The following is a 20,109-nucleotide window of genomic DNA, read 5'->3' on the forward strand; positions in this document are numbered from 1 at the left end:
ACAACAAACAGATCCAGAGAGAGAGAGGGACAACAAACAGATCCAGAGAGAGAGAGTGACAAGAAACATATCCAGAGAGAGAGAGGGACAACAAACAGATCCAGAGAGAGAGAGGGACAACAAACAGATCCAGAAAGAGAGAGTGACAAGAAACATATCCAGAGAGAGGGAGGGAGAACAAACATATCCAGAGAGAGAGGGAGAACAAACAGATCCAGAGAGGGAGGGACAACAAACAGATCCAGAGAGGGAGGGAGAACAAACAGATCCAGAGAGAGAGGGACAACAAACAGATCCAGACATGGCGGGACAACAAACAGATCCAGACAGGGAGGGAAAACAAACAGATCCAGAGAGAGAGAGGGACAACAAACAGATCCAGAGAGAGAGAGTGACAACAAACAGATCCAGAGAGAGAGAGGGACAACAAACAGATCCAGAGAGAGAGGGACAACAAACAGATCCAGAGAGAGAGAGGGACAACAAACAGATCCAGAGAGAGAGGGACAACAAACAGATCCAGAGAGAGAGAGGGACAACAAACAGATCCAGACAGGGAGGGACAACAAACAGATCCAGAGAGAGAGAGGGACAACAAACAGATCCAGAGCGAGAGAGGGACAACAAACAGATCCAGAGAGAGAGGGACAACAAACAGATCCCCAGAGAGAGAGAGGGACAACAAAAAGATCCAGACAGGGAGGGACAACAAACAGATCCAGAGAGGGAGGGACAACAAACAGATCCAGAGAGGGAGGGAGAACAAACAGATCCAGAGAGAGAGGGACAACAAACAGATCCAGACAGGGAGGGACAACAGATTCAGACAGGGAGGGAAAACAAACAGATCCAGAGAGAGAGAGGGACAACAAACAGATCCAGAGAGAGAGGGACAACAAACAGATCCAGAGAGAGAGAGGGACAACAAACAGATCCAGACAGGGAGGGACAACAAACAGATCCAGACAGGGAGGGAGAACAAACAGATCCAGAGAGAGAGAGTGACAACAAACAGATCCAGAGAGGGAGGGAGAACAAACAGATCCAGAGAGGGAGGGACAACAAACAGATCCAGAGAGATAGAGGGACAACAAACAGATCCAGAGAGAGAGAGAGACAACAAACAGATCCAGAGAGAGAGGGACAACAAACAGATCCAGAGAGAGAGAGTGACAACAAACAGATCCAGAGAGAGAGAGGGACAACAAACAGATCCAGAGAGAGAAAGTAATCAAGCCACAGCAGTAACTCCTTCCAGAAATGAGAGCGATTTAGGTGACAAAGACACTGGGCCCAGACAAGTGAAGCTGAATAGCTACCCACATGAAAGTTTTGGTACACAGAAAAGGGCATTTCAGCACTGCTGGTTTGAGAAATAGAACTAGGTGGAGTACTCTGTCCACAAAAACGCAGATTTCTGCTTTCCATGTAGTGTTTTTAGCAAAAACATTACATTTGATTATTTTGTCAGTAATGAATGCAAAAATGGGGAAAAAGCGTAGTTTATCTTCGGTAAACATGAGATGGCACAAACACACAGAGACAGTGTTGGGGCATGTCAAAGCTACCAGGCAACTAGTAATCATGGGAAAATTGCTCCGATTTTAACATCTGCCCATGCTAGTGATATTGCAGAGTATCTGAGGAGAATTGTTGAGGTCACCTCAATGTTAGGAAGACAGGGACTCTCTTTCCGTGCCAATGATGAATATAGTGAAAGCACAAATAGAGGGAAATTTCTTGAATAAATGGAGCTTTTGAAGGAGTTTGATCCTTTCCTGCAAAGGTACAATACTCCATCAAATGCGATGTATCTCTGTCCAGAATCTCAGAATGACATGATCGAATGCTGTGCTCAAGAGATTACAAAGTCTAGAATGTATGCCATTATGGCGGATGAGGCCAGGGATGGGAAGTCTGAACAGTTGGCTCTGTGTGTTAGGTATGTGGAGTGTATCATTATGGCGGATGAGGCCAGGGATGGGCAGTCTGAACAGTTGGCTCTGTGTGTTAGGTATGTGACAGAGGGGACAGTTAAGCAGTGTTTACTAGCACGAGCAGAAATCAAGTCATTTGATGTCCAATCGATAGCAAATGAGTAGCAACAGCAGCTCCAAATGAGAGGGGTAACAGGCCTGAAGTGCGTTGCACAGACCTATGATGGTGCAGCTGTCATGAGTGGATCCAAAGGAGCTGTGCAGCACATTTCAGAGGGCTGCATCCGGAGGCTATTTATGTACATTGCTATGCTCATGAGCTTCATTTGGTGTTGTGTCATACTTGCAGGGCTATTCCGGAGGCTGCTGAGTTTTTCAGTTTCTTGGAGAATGTGTATTTGTTTTTCAGTACATCCCTAGTTTCACCACCACAAGTTCAAAGAAGCTCAGTCTAAACTTGAAATAGCATCAGCTGAACTTGTACAACTCTCAAACACTCGCTGGGCATGCAAGCTGCGGTCCGTAAATGCAGTCCTGGACACTTTAACTGCTTTTTTTGATTGCTTATCTACCATTGGATCCCCCATAGCTGTTGGTCTGAGAGCAAAGCTTCATAAGTTCTCCCCCGTGTAGTTGCTACTGATGTTTCAGTCCCCTCTTTCTATAACTAAGGGACTACACAAGTTCCCCCACAAAGAGACTGTAGACCTGTGAAATTCACAGTATTCCAGAGGCAGAGGCAGCAAGAAAGCGCAAACAAAGAGAAATGGGAGATTTTGTGGTGGAGACCTCCTTGGGTTTAGGCACAGAATTGTCATGTTCCCAAACAATGAAAACAGAGTTGTTGCTTCCCTGCTTAGACATGATGGTGTGTGAGCTTGACCAGCGAGTCTGGACTGTAGATGCAGGTCTGCTCAAAGGCATACAGGCATGCAGCCCAACTCAAAAATCTTCCTAGATACATCATGCTTAACTGAGTTTGCCAAGCACCACAGTAGTGATGTTAAAACAGAAGAGATGTTGGTGGCCAGAAACTTTCTTGCCTGGAAAAGAGAGGCTGGACGTCCTCCCAAAGATATGCTTGCTGTGCATAACCTCTTGTATGAGGATATGTTTCCTTCTCTGAAGGAAATCATTCAGGTTGCCCTCACAATTGCTGTGAGCAGCTGCTCCTGTTAAAGGTCCTTTAGTGCACTGCGCCGCTGCACTCCTGGTTGCGTAAGACAATGGGTCAGAATGTCATTGACCGATTTGCAACCTTTAAAAATAGGAGGTACACTTTGATGCGTCCAAGCACAAAATAAGCATCAAAAGAGAGATGGAGGAGGAGCAGTTCTGTAATATAGTTTGTAATATTTGTTTGGGATCTTCCATGTATCTGAATTATTGGGTAAATTTGGAGCAACAGTTAACAAAAGGGTGAAACTTAAATAAAGATGTTTTTCTAATGGTATAATATGACCTGCAGGTCTTCTCTCTCTCTCTCTCTCTCTTTCTCTCCCTCTCTCCCTCACTCACTCACTCACTCACTCACTCACTCACTCACTCACTCACTCATTCACTCACTCTCACACAAAAAAAAATCCCCAAAAGTATTTCGGCTACATAGTACAGCAATTTTTGTGCCTTTTGTTGGTGTTAAATAATTTCTTTATTAGTGTAGAATTTAAGTAAGTCATATCAGATCAGTGTCTTAAAAAAATCCTTGGGTAGTATGCCCAGACCCCCCTAAAAGAGGCTTAGCCCCCCCCCTATCCATGAATCTCTAGTAACGTCCCTGCCTAAAAATATATATACACTACCATGAATAAGTGTTTAGACCCCTTGGATTTCTTCACATTTTACTGTGTTAAAGTGGGATAAAATTTATGTAAACGTTATTTTTTGTCAGCAATCTACACAAAATACAATGTAATGTCAAAGTGGAATAGAAATAAATAATTATTTAAAAAAGCATAACTAAAATGTAGTCGTTGCATAAATTAGTTCAGTAAAATGTGTCTTAACAAATCACATAATAAGTTACATGGAATCACTCTGTGTGAACCATAGGGGTTGACATGATTTTTGAATGACCCTTCCTCTGTCCCCATACATACAACACCTGTAAGGTCCCTCAGTCAAGTATTACATTTCAAGCACATATTCAACTACAAAGACTAGGGAGCTTTTCGAAAGCCTCATAAAGAACGACAGTGATTGGTAGATGGGTAACAATAACAAATCAGAGATAGAATATCTCTTGAAGCATGGTCAAGTTAATAATTATGCCGTGGATGATGTATTAAAACATCCAGACACATCAAAGATACAGTCATCCTTCCGAACTGAGCTGCAGGACAGGAATGAAACTGCTCAGGGATGTTACCATGGTGTTACCATTGGTGATTTTAAAACAGCTACACAGTTCAATGGCTGTGATGGGAGAACTGAGGATGGAGCAACAACATTGTAGTGACTCACAATAATGACCTAAATGACAGAGTGGAAGAAAGAATACAAATATACAGAATATAAAAAAGTTCTAAAACATGCATCTTGTATACAGCAAGGCACTAAAGTAATACTGCAAAAAAACACAGCAAATGCATACACTTTTTGGCCTAAATGCATAGCATAGTGTTTGGGGCAAATCCAACACAACAAAGTAATTGCCTCCTTATTTTCAAACATGGTGGTGGCTGCACCATAGTATGGGTATACTGTACTTGAAGTCAGCAAATACTGGGGAGTTTTTCAGTATAAAAGAAACATGATGGAGCTAAGCACACGCAAAATCCCAGAGGAAACGTGCTTCAGTTTGCTTTACACCGGAGAGTGGGAGAGGAATTCACCTTTCAGCAGGACAACACAAGGCCAAATCTACACTGGAATTGCTTATCAAGAAGACAGTGAATGTTCCTGAATGGCCAAGTTACAGTCTTGGCTTAAATCTGCTTGAAAATCTATGGCAAGTTTTGAAAATGCCCAATATCTTTTAAGAGCTTGAAGAATTTTGAAAATAATAAATATTGCACAATCCAGGTGTGCAAAGCTCTTAGAGACTTACCCAAAAGACTCAGAGCTGTAATCAGTACCTAAGGTGTTTCTAACATGTATTAACTCCGGGAGCTGAATACTTATGCAACAACTATATTTTAGTTATTACATTTTTATTCATTTTGAAAAAATGTAAGATTTTTTCTTCCACTCACATTACAGAGTATTTTGTGTAGATTGTTGACCAAAAATGACAATTAAATCAATTTCATTCCCGCTTTGTAACACAATAAAATGTGAAGAAATCCAAGGGGTATGAAAACTTTTACAAGGCACTGTATACAGCGCCTTCTGAAAGTATTCACACCCCTTGACTTTTTCCACATTACATCCACGTTACATTACAGCCTTATTCTAAAATGTATTAAATAAAAACATGTCCTCAGCGATCTACACAACATACCCCATAATAACAAAGTGAAACAGGCTTTTAGAAATATTTGCTAATTTATTAACAATAAAAAACAGAAATACCTCATTCACATAAGTATTCATACCCTTTGCTGTGAGACCCGAAATTGAGCTCAGGTGCATCCTATTTCCATTCATCCTCCTTGAGTGAGTTGTTTCTACAAGTTAATTGGAGTCAACCTGTGGTAAACTCAATTGATAGTACATGATTTGGAAAGGCACACACCTGCCTGTATAAGGTCCCACAGTTGACAGTGCATGTCAGAGCAAAAACCAAGCCATGAGGTCGAAGGAATTGTCTGTAAAGCGCAGAGACAGGATTGTGTCGCGGCACAGATCTGGGGAAGGGTATTCTTGATACAAACTGTTGAGCGTGAAAAATCGAGCTGCAATATGTAACTTTTTGGGTAATGTGCCAGTATCCTGTATCAAAAGGTTGGCTGAACATAACTTAAGACCCGTAGATCTCTACATTACTCTGTTTACAAGGCCCTACTTCATAAACTTCCGTCTTATCTAACTTTGCTGTTGAAGTACACACACCTGAGTTGCCTAACCCGTTCACAGGATTGGTTTACTGTTGAGGTTCCTAGGGTCTCCAAAGCTAGGTAAATCTGCTTTTAGTTTTAATGCACCATTTGCAAATGTATAAAGTTTAATACAGAGGTTGTTCCTCTCTCTATATCAATTACTTTCTTTATGATTGGCTTTACAAATTCCTCATCCATAGCATCAGTGACAGGTATTGTAATAGAACTGTAGTAGGGCTATTCTTCTTTGATGTACCAACTTTTTGTCGTTCGTACCACTGTGATGGTGTGTCCCTGAGAGCGAAGAGCCTTGATCAGAATGTCCATCTTAACCCAGTGACTTCCCTCCCCGGGAAAGACCAGCAACTTCCCACCATGGCAAACTGAACCACACATAATCAACAGAAATAACAAAAGGCATGAAGTCATGCTTCCAATGTATGTCATCATTTATCTGAAATATAAAACAAACAGAGATAGGACATCATATTCAGTTTGTATGACACATTGAATGGATTTTGACATATAGTCAGTTAGCTGATTATATATTCTCATGTATGTACAAGCATTTTCGCTACACCTGCGATAATATCTGCTAAATATGTGCATGCGACCAATAAATATAATTTGATTTGTTACAAATCATGAAGACCATGAAAGCTGTTGTCAATAGTGCATAATTAATTCCCTTTAGGGTTTTGAGAGTTTGAGACAATGAAGATTAAACTTTATTCTTCATTTAGATTCACATTTGATTCAGTATGTAAACAATATCTCAAAATACATTTCATCCTTGTTTATGAACATTAACTTAACGTAATTATTATTAGCTTATTCAGTTTGTAGGTAATATGCAGTGCAATGTTACTTACCAGTTGATCTTCGTATTATGTATATGGAAGCCACATGTAAAATGTGTAGCTTACTTTGGCTTTTGTGTGGCATGTTTGTTTATAAGGGTTAAGTAAAGGTCAAAGTACTGCTTTTATGAGAACCTTTCCATTTGTTAAAGTCACAGTGATGGTTACTCAAAACCCAGTGAGTGAACATGATTATAATATGGATGTATAATATTACTCATTATAATACTGTTTAACATAACAGACACATTTCACAATGTCAAACATTTATAATTTCTGGTCCAAACATGTCAAGAAACCCTCAGAATTACCATATAGAACTACCTCATGCCTTTTCTAACCCACACGATAGGGAGAATTGGAACCCTCCCATAAATTGGAACCCTCTATAGATAAAATTAGGCATGGTGGGACGAGGGAACTCGAACACAAAGTCAACTCTCATGAGCCATTGACCAGCTCCCTGTAATAACTCATAGAAGTCCACACCTGGTTGGAAAAACCAATTACAAACATCTTGGTAATGTGGCTGAATAAAAAATCTGTCTTGAGCTTCCCGAAGCAAATATTATTTACTCTTTCTGTGAAGATCATTTTGTGGGAGAGCCCTGATCCAGTCATTGGAATATAAGACATGGGGGATGGTGCAATGGCTTAATGTCCCTCTCCACTGTTTACCCACTGTACATCGTAGACTAGAGGTACCTGAAGATAGTGAGCCACCAAAATACCTGCTCCCCATGATGGGTCAGTAAGCACCAGGTCATATTGGCTCTCCTCCAGGGATAGGATATCTTAAAGAATATACACTTAAGTGTTCCAAACATTAGAAACACCTGCTCTTTCCTTGACATAGACTGACCAGGTGAATCGAGGTGAACGCTATGATCCCTTATTGATGTCATTTGTTAAATCCACTTCAATCAGTGTAGATGTAGCGGAAGAGACAGGTCAAAGAAGGACTTTGAAGCCTTGAGAGAATTGAGACATGGATTGTGTATGTGTGCCATTCATAGGGGAAATGGGCAAGACAAAACATTGAAGTGCCTTTGAACGGGGTATGGTAGTCGGATTTGGGTGTCATCGTTAACTCACATATCTATGTGCATTTTGTCACATTGCCCAAAAAGTTACATATTGCAGCTGGATTTTTCACGCTCAAGAGTTTGTATCAAGAATGATCCACCACCCAAAGAACATCTAGCCAACTTGACACAACTGTGGGAAGCACTGGAGTCAACATGGGCCAGCATCCCTGTGGAATGCTTTTGACACCTTGTAGAGTCCATGCACTGACAAATTGAGGCTATTCTGAGGGCAAAATGGCAACTCAATATTAGGAATGTGTTCCTAATGTTTTGTGCACTCAGTGTACTTTAGCGGGCTTTGTAACATTCACATTGTTTCTGTTTAAACACACAAATAGACCTACCCTAATCAATTACTTGACAGATGTAATCATTAACGTAAAATCCCTTGATGAGAGTGACAGTTCAATGAGTTAATCTGAGTGAACACAATGTTCCTGTGTTTGTGGACTTTCACCAACTTGTACGTGTTTGGAATATGCAATATGTTTTTATGAGCGCTGTGGCCACTCATATACAAAAAAGTTATGGACGCATGACTGTACGTGACTTTGGATAAAAGTGTCTGCTAAATGGCATAAATTGTTATTATTTAAGGCTATGAGGTTGTCATTTTCAGCTGTACACAGCAAAATCACCAGTGTACATTGAACTCGGAGATTCTACATTGTATTATATCAGAATGTATATATGAGTCCAACTTAACTGGTGTTAAAATAACAGTTTTGAAAGTGTAAGAAAATAAACTCTGTAGCAGATGTTAACAATCAACTCCATCAGACTACATTTTGTACCGTAGAAGTTTATTATATTTTAACACTGTAGGGTGTAAAGCCTAAATTGTATATTTACCAGTGTGCCTTTCCAGGGAATGATCGAGTTAAAACCTCTTGACACTAGGGGGGCGCCATTTCGACTTTGTAAAAATTCGTTCCAAAATTAAACTGCCTCATACTCAATTCTTGCTCGTACAATATGCATATTATTATTACTATTGGATAGAAAACACTCTCTAGTTTCTAAAACCGTTTGAATTATTTCTCTGAGTGAAACAGCACATTTCCTGTCAGGGAGTGAGATTTCAGAAATCGAGGTCCCTGTTCTGAGGTCAGTTTATAAGTCCCCATGTAAGCCATCGGGCTACATGCACTGCATACGCCTTCCTCTAGATGGCAGTAAGCGGGGAGAATTTGAATGGAGTGGATTGCGCAATCTGGGCCACTATAAATGATCATGGAACTGAAGTACCATTCTTTTCAACGCGGCATCTGGCGCAAGGGGACATCACAATGGCGTCCTGCAAACGCTTTTGTTTTAGCAGTTCTATATCTCCGGTCATGTTTTTATTCGTTATAGGTGTTAAAGACATCATAAGGTAGTTAATTTAAACCGACTTATAGCAGTTTAAATCAGTTTATTGAGATTTTCCTGGATTTCTTTGTGACACGCATTCACGAGTTGGACACCTCTCCAGTGGGTGGCTATCGTTAGCTGCTATTTCTCAATGAGAAGAGGACATCTTTCAACCAAAAGACGATTGTTCTGGAGAAAGGACACCGTGCCCAAGATTCTGATGGAAGCTCGGCAAATAGTAAGCAATCTTTATGTTGTTAATTCGTATTTATGTTGACAAATGTCAAATAATAATTCCACCATGAATTTCGGTGCGGTCTCGCTTTAGCGCACGCTGTATGCTGAAGTAACGTTAATTTAAAAAAATGTAACACAGCGATTGCATTAAGAACTAATTTGTCTTTCATTTGCTGTCCAACTTGTATTTTTTAGTCAAGTTTATGAATAGTTTTCGATTAGAATAGGTGCCTCTCCAAGATGGCGCCGGACAGATTGCTTGAAGTTTTGGCCACTAATCACATTGTATAATCACGAATTGTGCCGCTAAATATGCACATTTTCGAACAAACTCTATATGCATTGTGTAATATGATGTTATAGGACTGTCATCTGAAGAATTCTGAGAAGGTTAGTGAAAAAATTAATATATTTTGATGGTTTATATGTTATCGCTATTTTTGGCTTGAATCAATGCTGTTGTGATGTTTGCTATTGTGGTAAGCTACTATAACGCTATATTGTGTTTTCGCTGAAAAACACTTGAAAATCTGAAATATTGGCTGGATTCACAAGATCTGTGTCTTTCATTTGCTGTACGCTGTGTATTTTTAAGAAATGTTTTATGATGAGTAATTAGATAATACACAATGGTCTCTGTAGTTATTCTAGTTGCTTTGGTGAGAGTTGTGATGGTGGCTGCAATGGTAAACTATGATTTATACCTGAAATATGCAAATTTTTCTAACAAAACATATGCTATACAATAAATATGTTAACAGACTGTCATCTGAGGAAGTTGTTTATTGGTTAGTGGCTATTTATATCTTTATTTGGTCGAAATTGTGATAGCTACCTATGCAGGGAAAAAATGGTGGACAAAAAAAGTTGTGTCTTTTGCTATCGTGGTTAGCTAATAGATTTACATATTGTGTCTTCCCTGTAAAACATTTTAAAAATCAGAAAAGATGTCTGGATTCACAAGATGTGTATCTTTCATTTGGTGTCTTGGACTTGTGATTTCATGAACATTTTATTATATGATATCCCTGTGGCTTTAGGCTAGGCTATGCTAGTCAGCTTTTTTGATGGGGGGATCCCGGATCCGGGAGAGAGAAGTGGTAGAGACCCATAAGTTGTTTGTTAGTGACAGTTTGTTGCATTTGTTCGTTCACTTCCAGTCCTGTAGTCTTCACGAAGTGAGTGCCTAAGTGTTATAGTTTAATTAAGATTAAACCCTTTATGACAATACATTACATACATCATATGGCCTTTCTTTGATGGCATAATTTCTCCCTAACACTGTGGTCTGAAATTCTTGGCTCGCAAGCCACATCAGGCCTGCAAATTACATTATGCTAGCTGGCAAAGTATGTATCTTTCTGTAGCATAAGATCAATCAATCAATGTACATGCAAAAACACAGATGTTGAAACAAACAATTCTAAACATCAACCTGCAATAGAACATGGTGGGAAATATGATAATGATGAATGAGGTTTTGAGTTTTTTTACACTACACAGAGTAAAAAAAACTTTAACACTGTGAATGTAACACTTACAATAAATATTTGCAGTGTAGGATTGAATCACAAAATGCACAACCATGTGGAAATACTTGACAACAACTGTATTCCACACTAAATTATACATAAGCATTTTATTATGTTGGCATCAATTCAACATTATACATTTTCATGATTTAAAGATGCACTATGCAGAAATCGCTCTGCCATTTCCTGGTTGCTAAAATTGTAATAGTTTGCCTAATTTCAGTCTATGTGGCAAAACAAGCAAGTGAGTGTAGAGAATCATTGTATCATCCTAACCACTGTGAAATATATTTTCCATAACCAAAAATATTGTATTTTCTACTGTTTGAAGCTGGTGAACAAAACCGAAAGTAAAAGACGCAAAAAGAAACTTAAACATGGGAAGCATAGAGATAGCACACATAGAAGAGATCTACGGCGTCTTAGACTTGCTTTCAATGAGAATGACAGATCCATAACTCGCATATCTATAGGAGTTTTGTTGGGTCGCCCTAAAAGTTACATATTACAACTTTAATTCATACATATCCTATTATTTGTGTGCACCAGAATGTGGAGAATTGGATCTGCTCATTCACTTTTCATCTTTCGTTTCAAGCATTTTCTAACGCATAAATATCTGACTATTGCAACAAGAAGAAGAATAAGCACTGACACAACACCCAACAATATCAGGACAACATCTACAGAGTGGTAGGAGTACCAAGGCATTCTGTAGGACTCTGTACGCAGATGAGCAGCACCTTTGTGTCTCATGACAAACTCAATCCAGAAGAGGGCAGTGTCCAGGGGCTCCATTGGCACGTCCCGGTGTAGCCTGGAGAGTCTCTGCATGTTCATCCTGTAGGATGGCTCATCCAGAACTTCCTGTAAGGCCTCTAGGAAGTTATTGTTCTTGTCTACTGTTGCTATGGATAAAAGCTTTGCTCCTCCTCTCTCTTTCAGACGAAGGAGGTTGTCATATTGATCAAAAAACAGAGGTAGACCCACAACAGGAATTCCATGGTAAATAGCCTCTTGAACCCCATTTGTTCCTCCATGAGCTACAAACAGCCTTGTCTTAGGGTGTCCTAACAGATCGTTCTGAGGCATCCATTCAACTAGTAAGGTGTTGTTGCCCAGAGTAGTTGGCCTGTCTCCTTTGTGTCTCCAGATGACCTTCTGAGGCAGTTGGGAAAAAGCAGCAGCAATCACATCAGCTATATCATGTGGAAATTCACTAATGAAAGTCCCCAAAGACATGATAATGACTCCATGCTCCCTAGAACTATGAACAAACTCCTCCAGTTCTTGGGGAAGAGGCTTGGCAGGATTACATTGGAACCCTCCCATATAGATAACATTAGGCATGGTGGGACGAGGAAATTCAAACACAAAGTCAACTCTCATGAGCCACAGATCAGCCCCTTGTAATAACTCATAGAAGTCCACACCTGGTTGGAAAAACTCATCACAAACAGCCTGGTAATGTGGACAGAAATTAAACCTGTCCCCGAACAGTAAATAGCAATAATAAAAGCATATTCTTTGCTCTCTCTGTGAAAGTCATTTTGTCTGAGTGCCCTGATACAGTCATTGGAATGTACGACATTGGTGATGGTGCAATAGTTAAATGTCCCTCTCTACCGATTGCCCAACGTACATTGTAGACTAGCGGTAGCTGAAGATAGTGAGCCACCAAAATACCGGTACCCCATGCTGGGTCAGTAAGCACCAGGTCATATTGATTTTCCTTTAGGGTCTTCATTAAATCCTTGTCTTTCAATACAACAGTTGCCAAGTCACTAGCATATTTATGAACCTTAGACCTGGCAGAGAACAACTCGATTTGCAAATGTATAAAGTTTATTACAGAGCTCGTTCCTCTCTCTATATCAATTACTTTCTTCATAATTTGCTTTACAAATTCCTCATCCATAGCATCAGTGACAGGTATTGTAATAGAACTGTAGTAGGGCGATTCTTCTTTGATGTACCAACTTTTTGTCGTTCGTACCACTGTGATGGTGTGTCCCTGAGAGTGAAGAGCCTTGATCAGAATGTCCATGTTAACCCAGTGACTTCCCTCCCCGGGAAAGACCAGCAACTTCCCACCATGGCAAACTGAACCACACATAATCAACAGAAATAACAAAAGGCATGAAGTCATGCTTCCAATGTATGTCATCATTTATCTGAAATATAAAACAAACAGAGATAGGACATCATATTCAGTTTGTATGACACATTGAATGGATTTTGACACATAGTCAGTTAGCGGACTATATATATATTCTCATTTATTGTTACGAACAATGAGAAAAATTGTGAGGAGTCAGGCGCAGAGAGCAAAGATATGGGGAAAAACCACTCTTTAATGTCCAACCAGAAGAACAACTGGTAACATCAAAACATTGGCGTAAAAATCCACTTGAATAAAGTACACACTGGAAAAATATATCCAGACTGTGGAAAACCCCAAAATCAAACAAACAACCTCATACAAAAACAGAAAGACAAGCCCGCACAAACAGAAGCGGGCTAAACAAACTTAAATAGCACCACCCTAACAACCAAACAATAAAACGGTGAAAACAATTAGTCAAAACTAAACAAAAAGGAAAAAGGGATCGGTGGCAGCTAGTAGACCGGCGAAGACGACCGCCGAGCGCCACCCGAACAGGGAGAGGAGCCACCTTCGGTAATACTCGTTACATTTATGTACAAGTATTTCGCTACACCTGTGACAATATCTGCTAAATATCCATATGCGACCAATAAATACAATTTCATTTGATACAAATCATGAAGACCATGAAAGCTGTTCTCAATAGTGCATAATTAATTCCCTTTAGGGTTTTGAGAGTTTGAGACAATGATGATTAAACTTTTTTCTTCATTTAGATTCACATTTGATTCAGTATGTAAACAATATCTCAAAATACATTTCATCCTTGTTTATGAACATTAACTTAACGTAATTATTATTAGCTTATTCAGTTTGTAGGTAATATGCAGTGCAATGTTACTTACCAGTTGATCTTCGTATTATGTATATGGAAGCCACATGTAAAATGTGTAGCTTACTTTGACTTTTGTGTGGCATGTTGGTTTATAAGGGTTAAGTAAAGGTCAAAGTACTGCTTTTAAGAGAACCTTTCCATTTGTTAAAGTCACAGTGATGGTTACTCAAAACTCAGTGAGTGTGTCACGTCCTGACCATAGTTCTTGTATGTTTTGCTTGTTTAGTGTTGGTCAGGACGTGAGCTGGGTGGGAATTCTATGTTGTGTGTCTAGTTTGTCTGTTTCTGTGTCCAGCCTAATATGGTTCTCAATCAGAGGCAGCTGTCAATCGTTGTCCCTGATTGAGAATCATATATAGGTGGCTTGTTTTGTGTTGGGATTTGGTGGGTGATTGTTTCCTGTGCCAGTGTTTGTGCCACACAGGACTGTGACGGTTAGTTCGTTTGTTATTTTGTATAGTGTCTATGTCTAACGTTAGTAGCTTGTGTATTGCACTTTCGTTTGTAGCTTCACGGTCGTTTGTTGTTTTGTATTAGTTTGTCAGTATCTTGTCTTTGTGTTAATTAAATTCATGGAAAATTACCACGCTGCACATTGGTCCTCCGATCCTTCTCTCCTCTCCTCGTCCGAGGAGGAGGAAGAGCTAGACTGCCGTTACAGAGTGAACATGATTATAATATGGATGTATAATATTACTCATTATAATACTGTTTAACATAACAGACACATTTCACAATGTCAAACATCTATATTTTCTGGGCCAAACATGTCAAGAAACCCTCAGAATTACCATATAGAACTACCTCATGCTTATTCTTTACTCTTTCTGTGATGATCATTTTGTGTGAGAGCCCTGATCCAGTCATTGGAATATAAGACATGGGGTATGGTGCAATGGCTTAATGTCCCTCTCCACTGTTTACCCACTGTACATCGTAGACTAGAGGTACCTGAAGATAGTGAGCCACCAAAATACCTGCTCCCCATGATGGGTCAGTAAGCACCAGGTCATATTGGCTCTCCTCCAGGGATAGGATATCTTAAAGAATATACACTTAAGTGTACCAAACATTAGAAACACCTGCTCTTTCCTTGACATAGACTGACCAGGTGAATCGAGGTGAACGCTATGATCCCTTATTGATGTCATTTGTTAAATCCACTTCAATCAGTGTAGATGTAGGGGAAGAGACAGGTCAAAGAAGGACTTTGAAGCCTTGAGAGAATTGAGACATGGATTGTGTATGTGTGCCATTCATAGGGGGAATGGGCAAGACAAAACATTGAAGTGCCTTTGAACGGGGTATGGTAGTCGGATTTGGGTGTCATCGTTAACTCACATATCTATGTGCATTTTGTCACATTGCCCAAAAAGTTACATATTGCAGCTGGATTTTTCACGCTCAACAGTTTGTATCAAGAATGATCCACCATCCAAAGGACATCCAGACAACTTGACACAACTGTGGGAAGCACTGGAGTCAACATGGGCCAGCATCCCTGTGGAATGCTTTTGACACCTTGTAGAGTCCATGCACTGACAAATTGAGGCTATTCTGAGGGCAAAATGGCAACTCAATATTAGGAATGTGTTCCTAATGTTTTTTGCACTCAGTGTACTTTAGTGGGCTTTGTAACATTCACATTGTTTCTGTTTAAACACACAAATAGACCTACCCTAATCAATTACTTGACAGATGTAATCATTAACGTAAAATCCCTTGATGAGAGTGACAGTTCAATGAGTTAATCTGAGTGAACACAATGTTCCTGTGTTTGTGGACTTTCACCAACTTGTACGTGTTTGGAATATGCAATATGTTTTTATGAGCGCTGTGGCCACTCATATACAAAAAAGTTATGGACGCATGACTGTACGTGACTTTGGATAAAAGTGTCTGCTAAATGGCATAAATTGTTATTATTTAAGGCTATGAGGTTGTCATTTTCAGCTGTACACAGCAAAATCACCAGTGTACATTGAACTCGGACATTGTACATTGTATTATATCAGAATGTATATATGAGTCCAACTTAACTGGTGTTAAAATAACAGTTTTGAAAGTGTAAGAAAATAAACTCTGTAGCAGATGTTAACAATCAACTCCATCAGACTACATTTTGTACCGTAGAAGTTTATTATATTTTAACACTGTAGGGTGTAAAGCCTTAATTGTATATTTACCAGTGTGCCTTTCGAGGGAATGATCGAGTTAACACCCATAAGTGTGTTTGTTGGTGACAGTTTGTTGCATTCGTTCGTTCACTTCCAGTCCTGTAGTCTTCACGAAGTGAGTGCCTAAGTGTTATAGTTTAATTAACATTAAACCCTTTATGACAATACATTACATACATCATATGGCCTTTCTTTGATGGCCTAGTTTCTCCCTAACACTGTGGTCTGAAATTCTTGGCTCGCAAGCCACATCAGGCCTGCAAATTACATTATGCTAGCTGGCAAAGTGTGTATCTTTCTGTAGCATAAGATCAATCAATCAATGCACATGCAAAAACACAGATGTTGAAACAAACAATTCTAAACATCAACCTGCAATAGAGCATGGTGGGAAATATGATAATGATGGATGAGGTTTTGAGTTTTTTTACACTACACAGAGTAAAAAAAACTTTAACACTGTGAATGTAACACTTACAATAAATATTTGCAGTGTAGGATTGAATCACAAAATGCACAACCATGTGGAAATACTTGACAACAACTATATTCCACACTAAATTATACATAAGCATTTTATTATGTTGGCATCAATTCAACATTATACATTTTCATGATTTAAAGATGCACTATGCAGAAATCGCTCTGCCATTTCCTGGTTGCTAAAATTGTAATAGTTTGCCTAATTTCAGTCTATGTGGCAAAACAAGCAAGTGAGTGTAGAGAATCATTGTATCATCCCAACCACTGTGAAATATATTTTCCATAACCAAAAATATTGTATTTTCTACTGTTTGAAGCTGGTGTACAAAACCGAAAGTAACAGACGCAAAAAGAAACTTAAACATGGGAAGCATAGAGATAGCACACATAGAAGAGATCTACGGCGTCTTAGACTTGCTTTCAACGAGAATGACAGATCCATAACTCACATATCTATAGGAGTTTTGTTGGGTCGCCCTAAAAGTTACATATTACAACTTTAATTCATACATATCCTATTATTTGTGTGCACCAGAATGTGGAGAATTGGATCTGCTCATTCACTTTTCATCTTTCGTTTCAAGCATTTTCTAACGCATAAATATCTGACTATTGCAACAAGAAGAAGAATAAGCACTGACACAACACCCAACAATATCAGGACAACATCTACAGAGTGGTAGGAGTACCAAGGCATTCTGTAGGACTCTGTACGCAGATGAGCAGCACCTTTGTGTCTCATGACAAACTCAATCCAGAAGAGGGCAGTGTCCAGGGGCTCCATTGGCACGTCCCGGTGTAGCCTGGAGAGTCTCTGCATGTTCATCCTGTAGGATGGCTCATCCAGAACTTCCTGTAAGGCCTCTAGGAAGTTATTGTTCTTGTCTACTGTTGTCATGGATAAAAGCTTTGCTCCTCCTCTCTCTTTCATACGAAGGATGTTGTCATATTGATCAAAAAACAGAGGTAGACCCACAACAGGAATTCCATGGTAAATAGCCTCTTGAACCCCATTTGTTCCTCCATGAGCTACAAACAGCCTTGTCTTAGGGTGTCCTAACAGATCGTTCTGAGGCATCCAGTCAACTAGTAAGGTGTTGTTGCCCAGAGTAGTTGGCCTGTCTCCTTTGTGTCTCCAGATGACCTTCTGAGGCAGTTGGGCAAAAGCAGCAGCAATCACATCAGCTATATCATGTGGAAATTCACTAATGAAAGTCCCCAAAGACATGATAATGACTCCATGCTCCCCAGAACTATGAACAAACTCCTCCAGTTCTTGGGGAAGAGGCTTGGCAGGATTACATTGGAACCCTCCCATATAGATAACATTAGGCATGGTGGGACGAGGAAATTCAAACACAAAGTCAACTCTCATGAGCCACAGATCAGCCCCTTGTAATAACTCATAGAAGTCCACACCTGGTTGGAAAAACTCATCACAAACAGCCTGGTAATGTGGCCAGAAATTCAACCTGTCCCGAACAGTAAATAGCAATAATAAAAGCATATTCTTTGCTCTCTCTGTGAAAGTCATTTTGTCTGAGTGCCCTGATACAGTCATTGGAATGTACGACATTGGTGATGGTGCAATAGTTAAATGTCCCTCTCTACCGATTGCCCAACGTACATTGTAGACTAGAGGTAGCTGAAGATAGTGAGCCACCAAAATACCGGTCCCCCATGCTGGGTCAGTAAGCACCAGGTCATATTGATTTTCCTTTAGGGTCTTCATTAAATCCTTGTCTTTCAATACAACAGTTGCCAAGTCACTAGCATATTTATGAACCTTAGACCTGGCAGAGAACAACTCGATTTGCAAATGTATAAAGTTTATTACAGAGCTCGTTCCTCTCTCTATATCAATTACTTTCTTCATAATTTGCTTTACAAATTCCTCATCCATAGCATCAGTGACAGGTATTGTAATAGAACTGTAGTAGGGCGATTCTTCTTTGATGTACCAACTTTTTGTCGTTCGTACCACTGTGATGGTGTGTCCCTGAGAGTGAAGAGCCTTGATCAGAATGTCCATGTTAACCCAGTGACTTCCCTCCCCGGGAAAGACCAGCAACTTCCCACCATGGCAAACTGAACCACACATAATCAACAGAAATAACAAAAGGCATGAAGTCATGCTTCCAATGTATCTCATCATTTATCTGAAATATAAAACAAACAGAGATAGGACATCATATTCAGTTTGTATGACACATTGAATGGATTTTGACACATAGTCAGTTAGCGGACTATATATATATTCTCATTTATGTACAAGCATTTCGCTACACCTGTGACAATATCTGCTAAATATCCATATGCGACCAATAAATACAATTTGATTTGATACAAATCATGAAAACCATGAAAGCTGTTCTCAATAGTGCATAATTAATTCCCTTTAGGGTTTTGAGAGTTTGAGACAATGATGATTCAACTTTTTTCTTCATTTAGATTCACATTTGATTCAGTATGTAAACAATATCTCAAAATACATTTAATCCTTGTTTATGAACATTAACTTAACGTAATTATTATTAGCTTATTCAGTTTGTAGGTAATATGCAGTGCAATGTTACTTACCAGTTGATCTTCGTATTATGTATATGGAAGCCACATGTAAAATGTGTAGCTTACTTTGACCTTTGTGTGGCATGTTGTTTTATAAGGGTCAAAGTACTGATTTTAAGAGAACCTTTCCACTTGTTAAAGTCACAGTGATGTTTACTCAACTCAGTGATTGTGTCACGTCCTGACCATAGTTCTTGCATGTTTTGCTTGTTTAGTGTTGGTCAGGACGTGAGCTGGGTGGGAATTCTATGTTGTGTGTCTAGTTTGTCTGTTTCTGTGTCCAGCCTAATATGGTTCTCAATCAGAGGCAGCTGTCAATCGTTGTCCCTGATTGAGAATCATATATAGGTGGCTTGTTTTGTGTTGGGATTTGGTGGGTGATTGTTTCCTGTGTCAGTGTTTGTGCCACACAGGACTGTGACGGTTAGTTCGTTTGTTATTTTGTATAGTGTCTATGTCTAACGTTAGTAGCTTGTGTATTGCACTTTCGTTTGTAGCTTCACGATCGTTTGTTGTTTTGTATTAGTTTGTCAGTATCTTGTCTTTGTGTTAATTAAATTAATGGAAAATTACCACGCTGCACATTGGTCCTCCAATCCTTCTCTCCTCTCCTCGTCCGAGGAGGAGGAAGAGCTAGACTGCCGTTACAGAATCACCCACCCAACTCGGACCAAGCAGCGTGGCTACGGGCAGCGACAGCAGCAGCAGCGGCCAACTACACAGGACTCCTGGACATGGGAGGAAATTTTGGAGGGTAAAGGACCCTGGGCTAAGGTTGGAGAGAGTCACCGCTCTCGGGAGGAGATGGAGGCAGCTAAAGCCCAGGAGGGGTGGTATGAGGAGGCAGCAACGAAGCCTGGCTGGAAGCCCGTGAAGAATCCCCAAAAACTTA

At 39.8% G+C, this 20,109-nt stretch overlaps 1 protein-coding gene, 1 long non-coding RNA gene and 1 pseudogene across 2 annotated transcripts; all 3 read right to left on the reverse strand.

Annotated features, from left to right (window-relative positions):
- Positions 1-3,761: 3,761 nt before the first annotated feature.
- LOC129854290 (uncharacterized) lies at positions 3,762-6,866 on the reverse strand. Its single transcript, XR_008759289.1, has 2 exons — positions 6,790-6,866; positions 3,762-6,371 (listed from the first exon to the last, which is right to left on the reverse strand). It is a non-coding gene; the product is annotated as an uncharacterized LOC129854290 (long non-coding RNA).
- Positions 6,867-11,075: 4,209 nt separating this feature from the next.
- Positions 11,076-14,080, reverse strand: LOC129854291 (UDP-glucuronosyltransferase 2B20-like; annotated as a pseudogene).
- Positions 14,081-16,282: 2,202 nt separating this feature from the next.
- Positions 16,283-19,336, reverse strand: LOC129854292 (UDP-glucuronosyltransferase 2B13-like). The gene is made up of 2 exons (XM_055921176.1): positions 19,230-19,336; positions 16,283-18,808 (listed from the first exon to the last, which is right to left on the reverse strand). The coding sequence occupies exon 2, from the start codon at positions 18,802-18,804 to the stop codon at positions 17,206-17,208; it is 1,599 nt and encodes a 532-aa protein (XP_055777151.1). The 5' UTR covers positions 18,805-18,808; positions 19,230-19,336; the 3' UTR covers positions 16,283-17,205.
- Between the last annotated feature and the right edge of the window lie 773 nt (positions 19,337-20,109).

The sequence above is a fragment of the Salvelinus fontinalis genome, chromosome 4 (genome assembly GCF_029448725.1).
Source record: "Salvelinus fontinalis isolate EN_2023a chromosome 4, ASM2944872v1, whole genome shotgun sequence".
In the NCBI taxonomy this organism is placed as follows: domain Eukaryota; kingdom Metazoa; phylum Chordata; class Actinopteri; order Salmoniformes; family Salmonidae; genus Salvelinus; species Salvelinus fontinalis.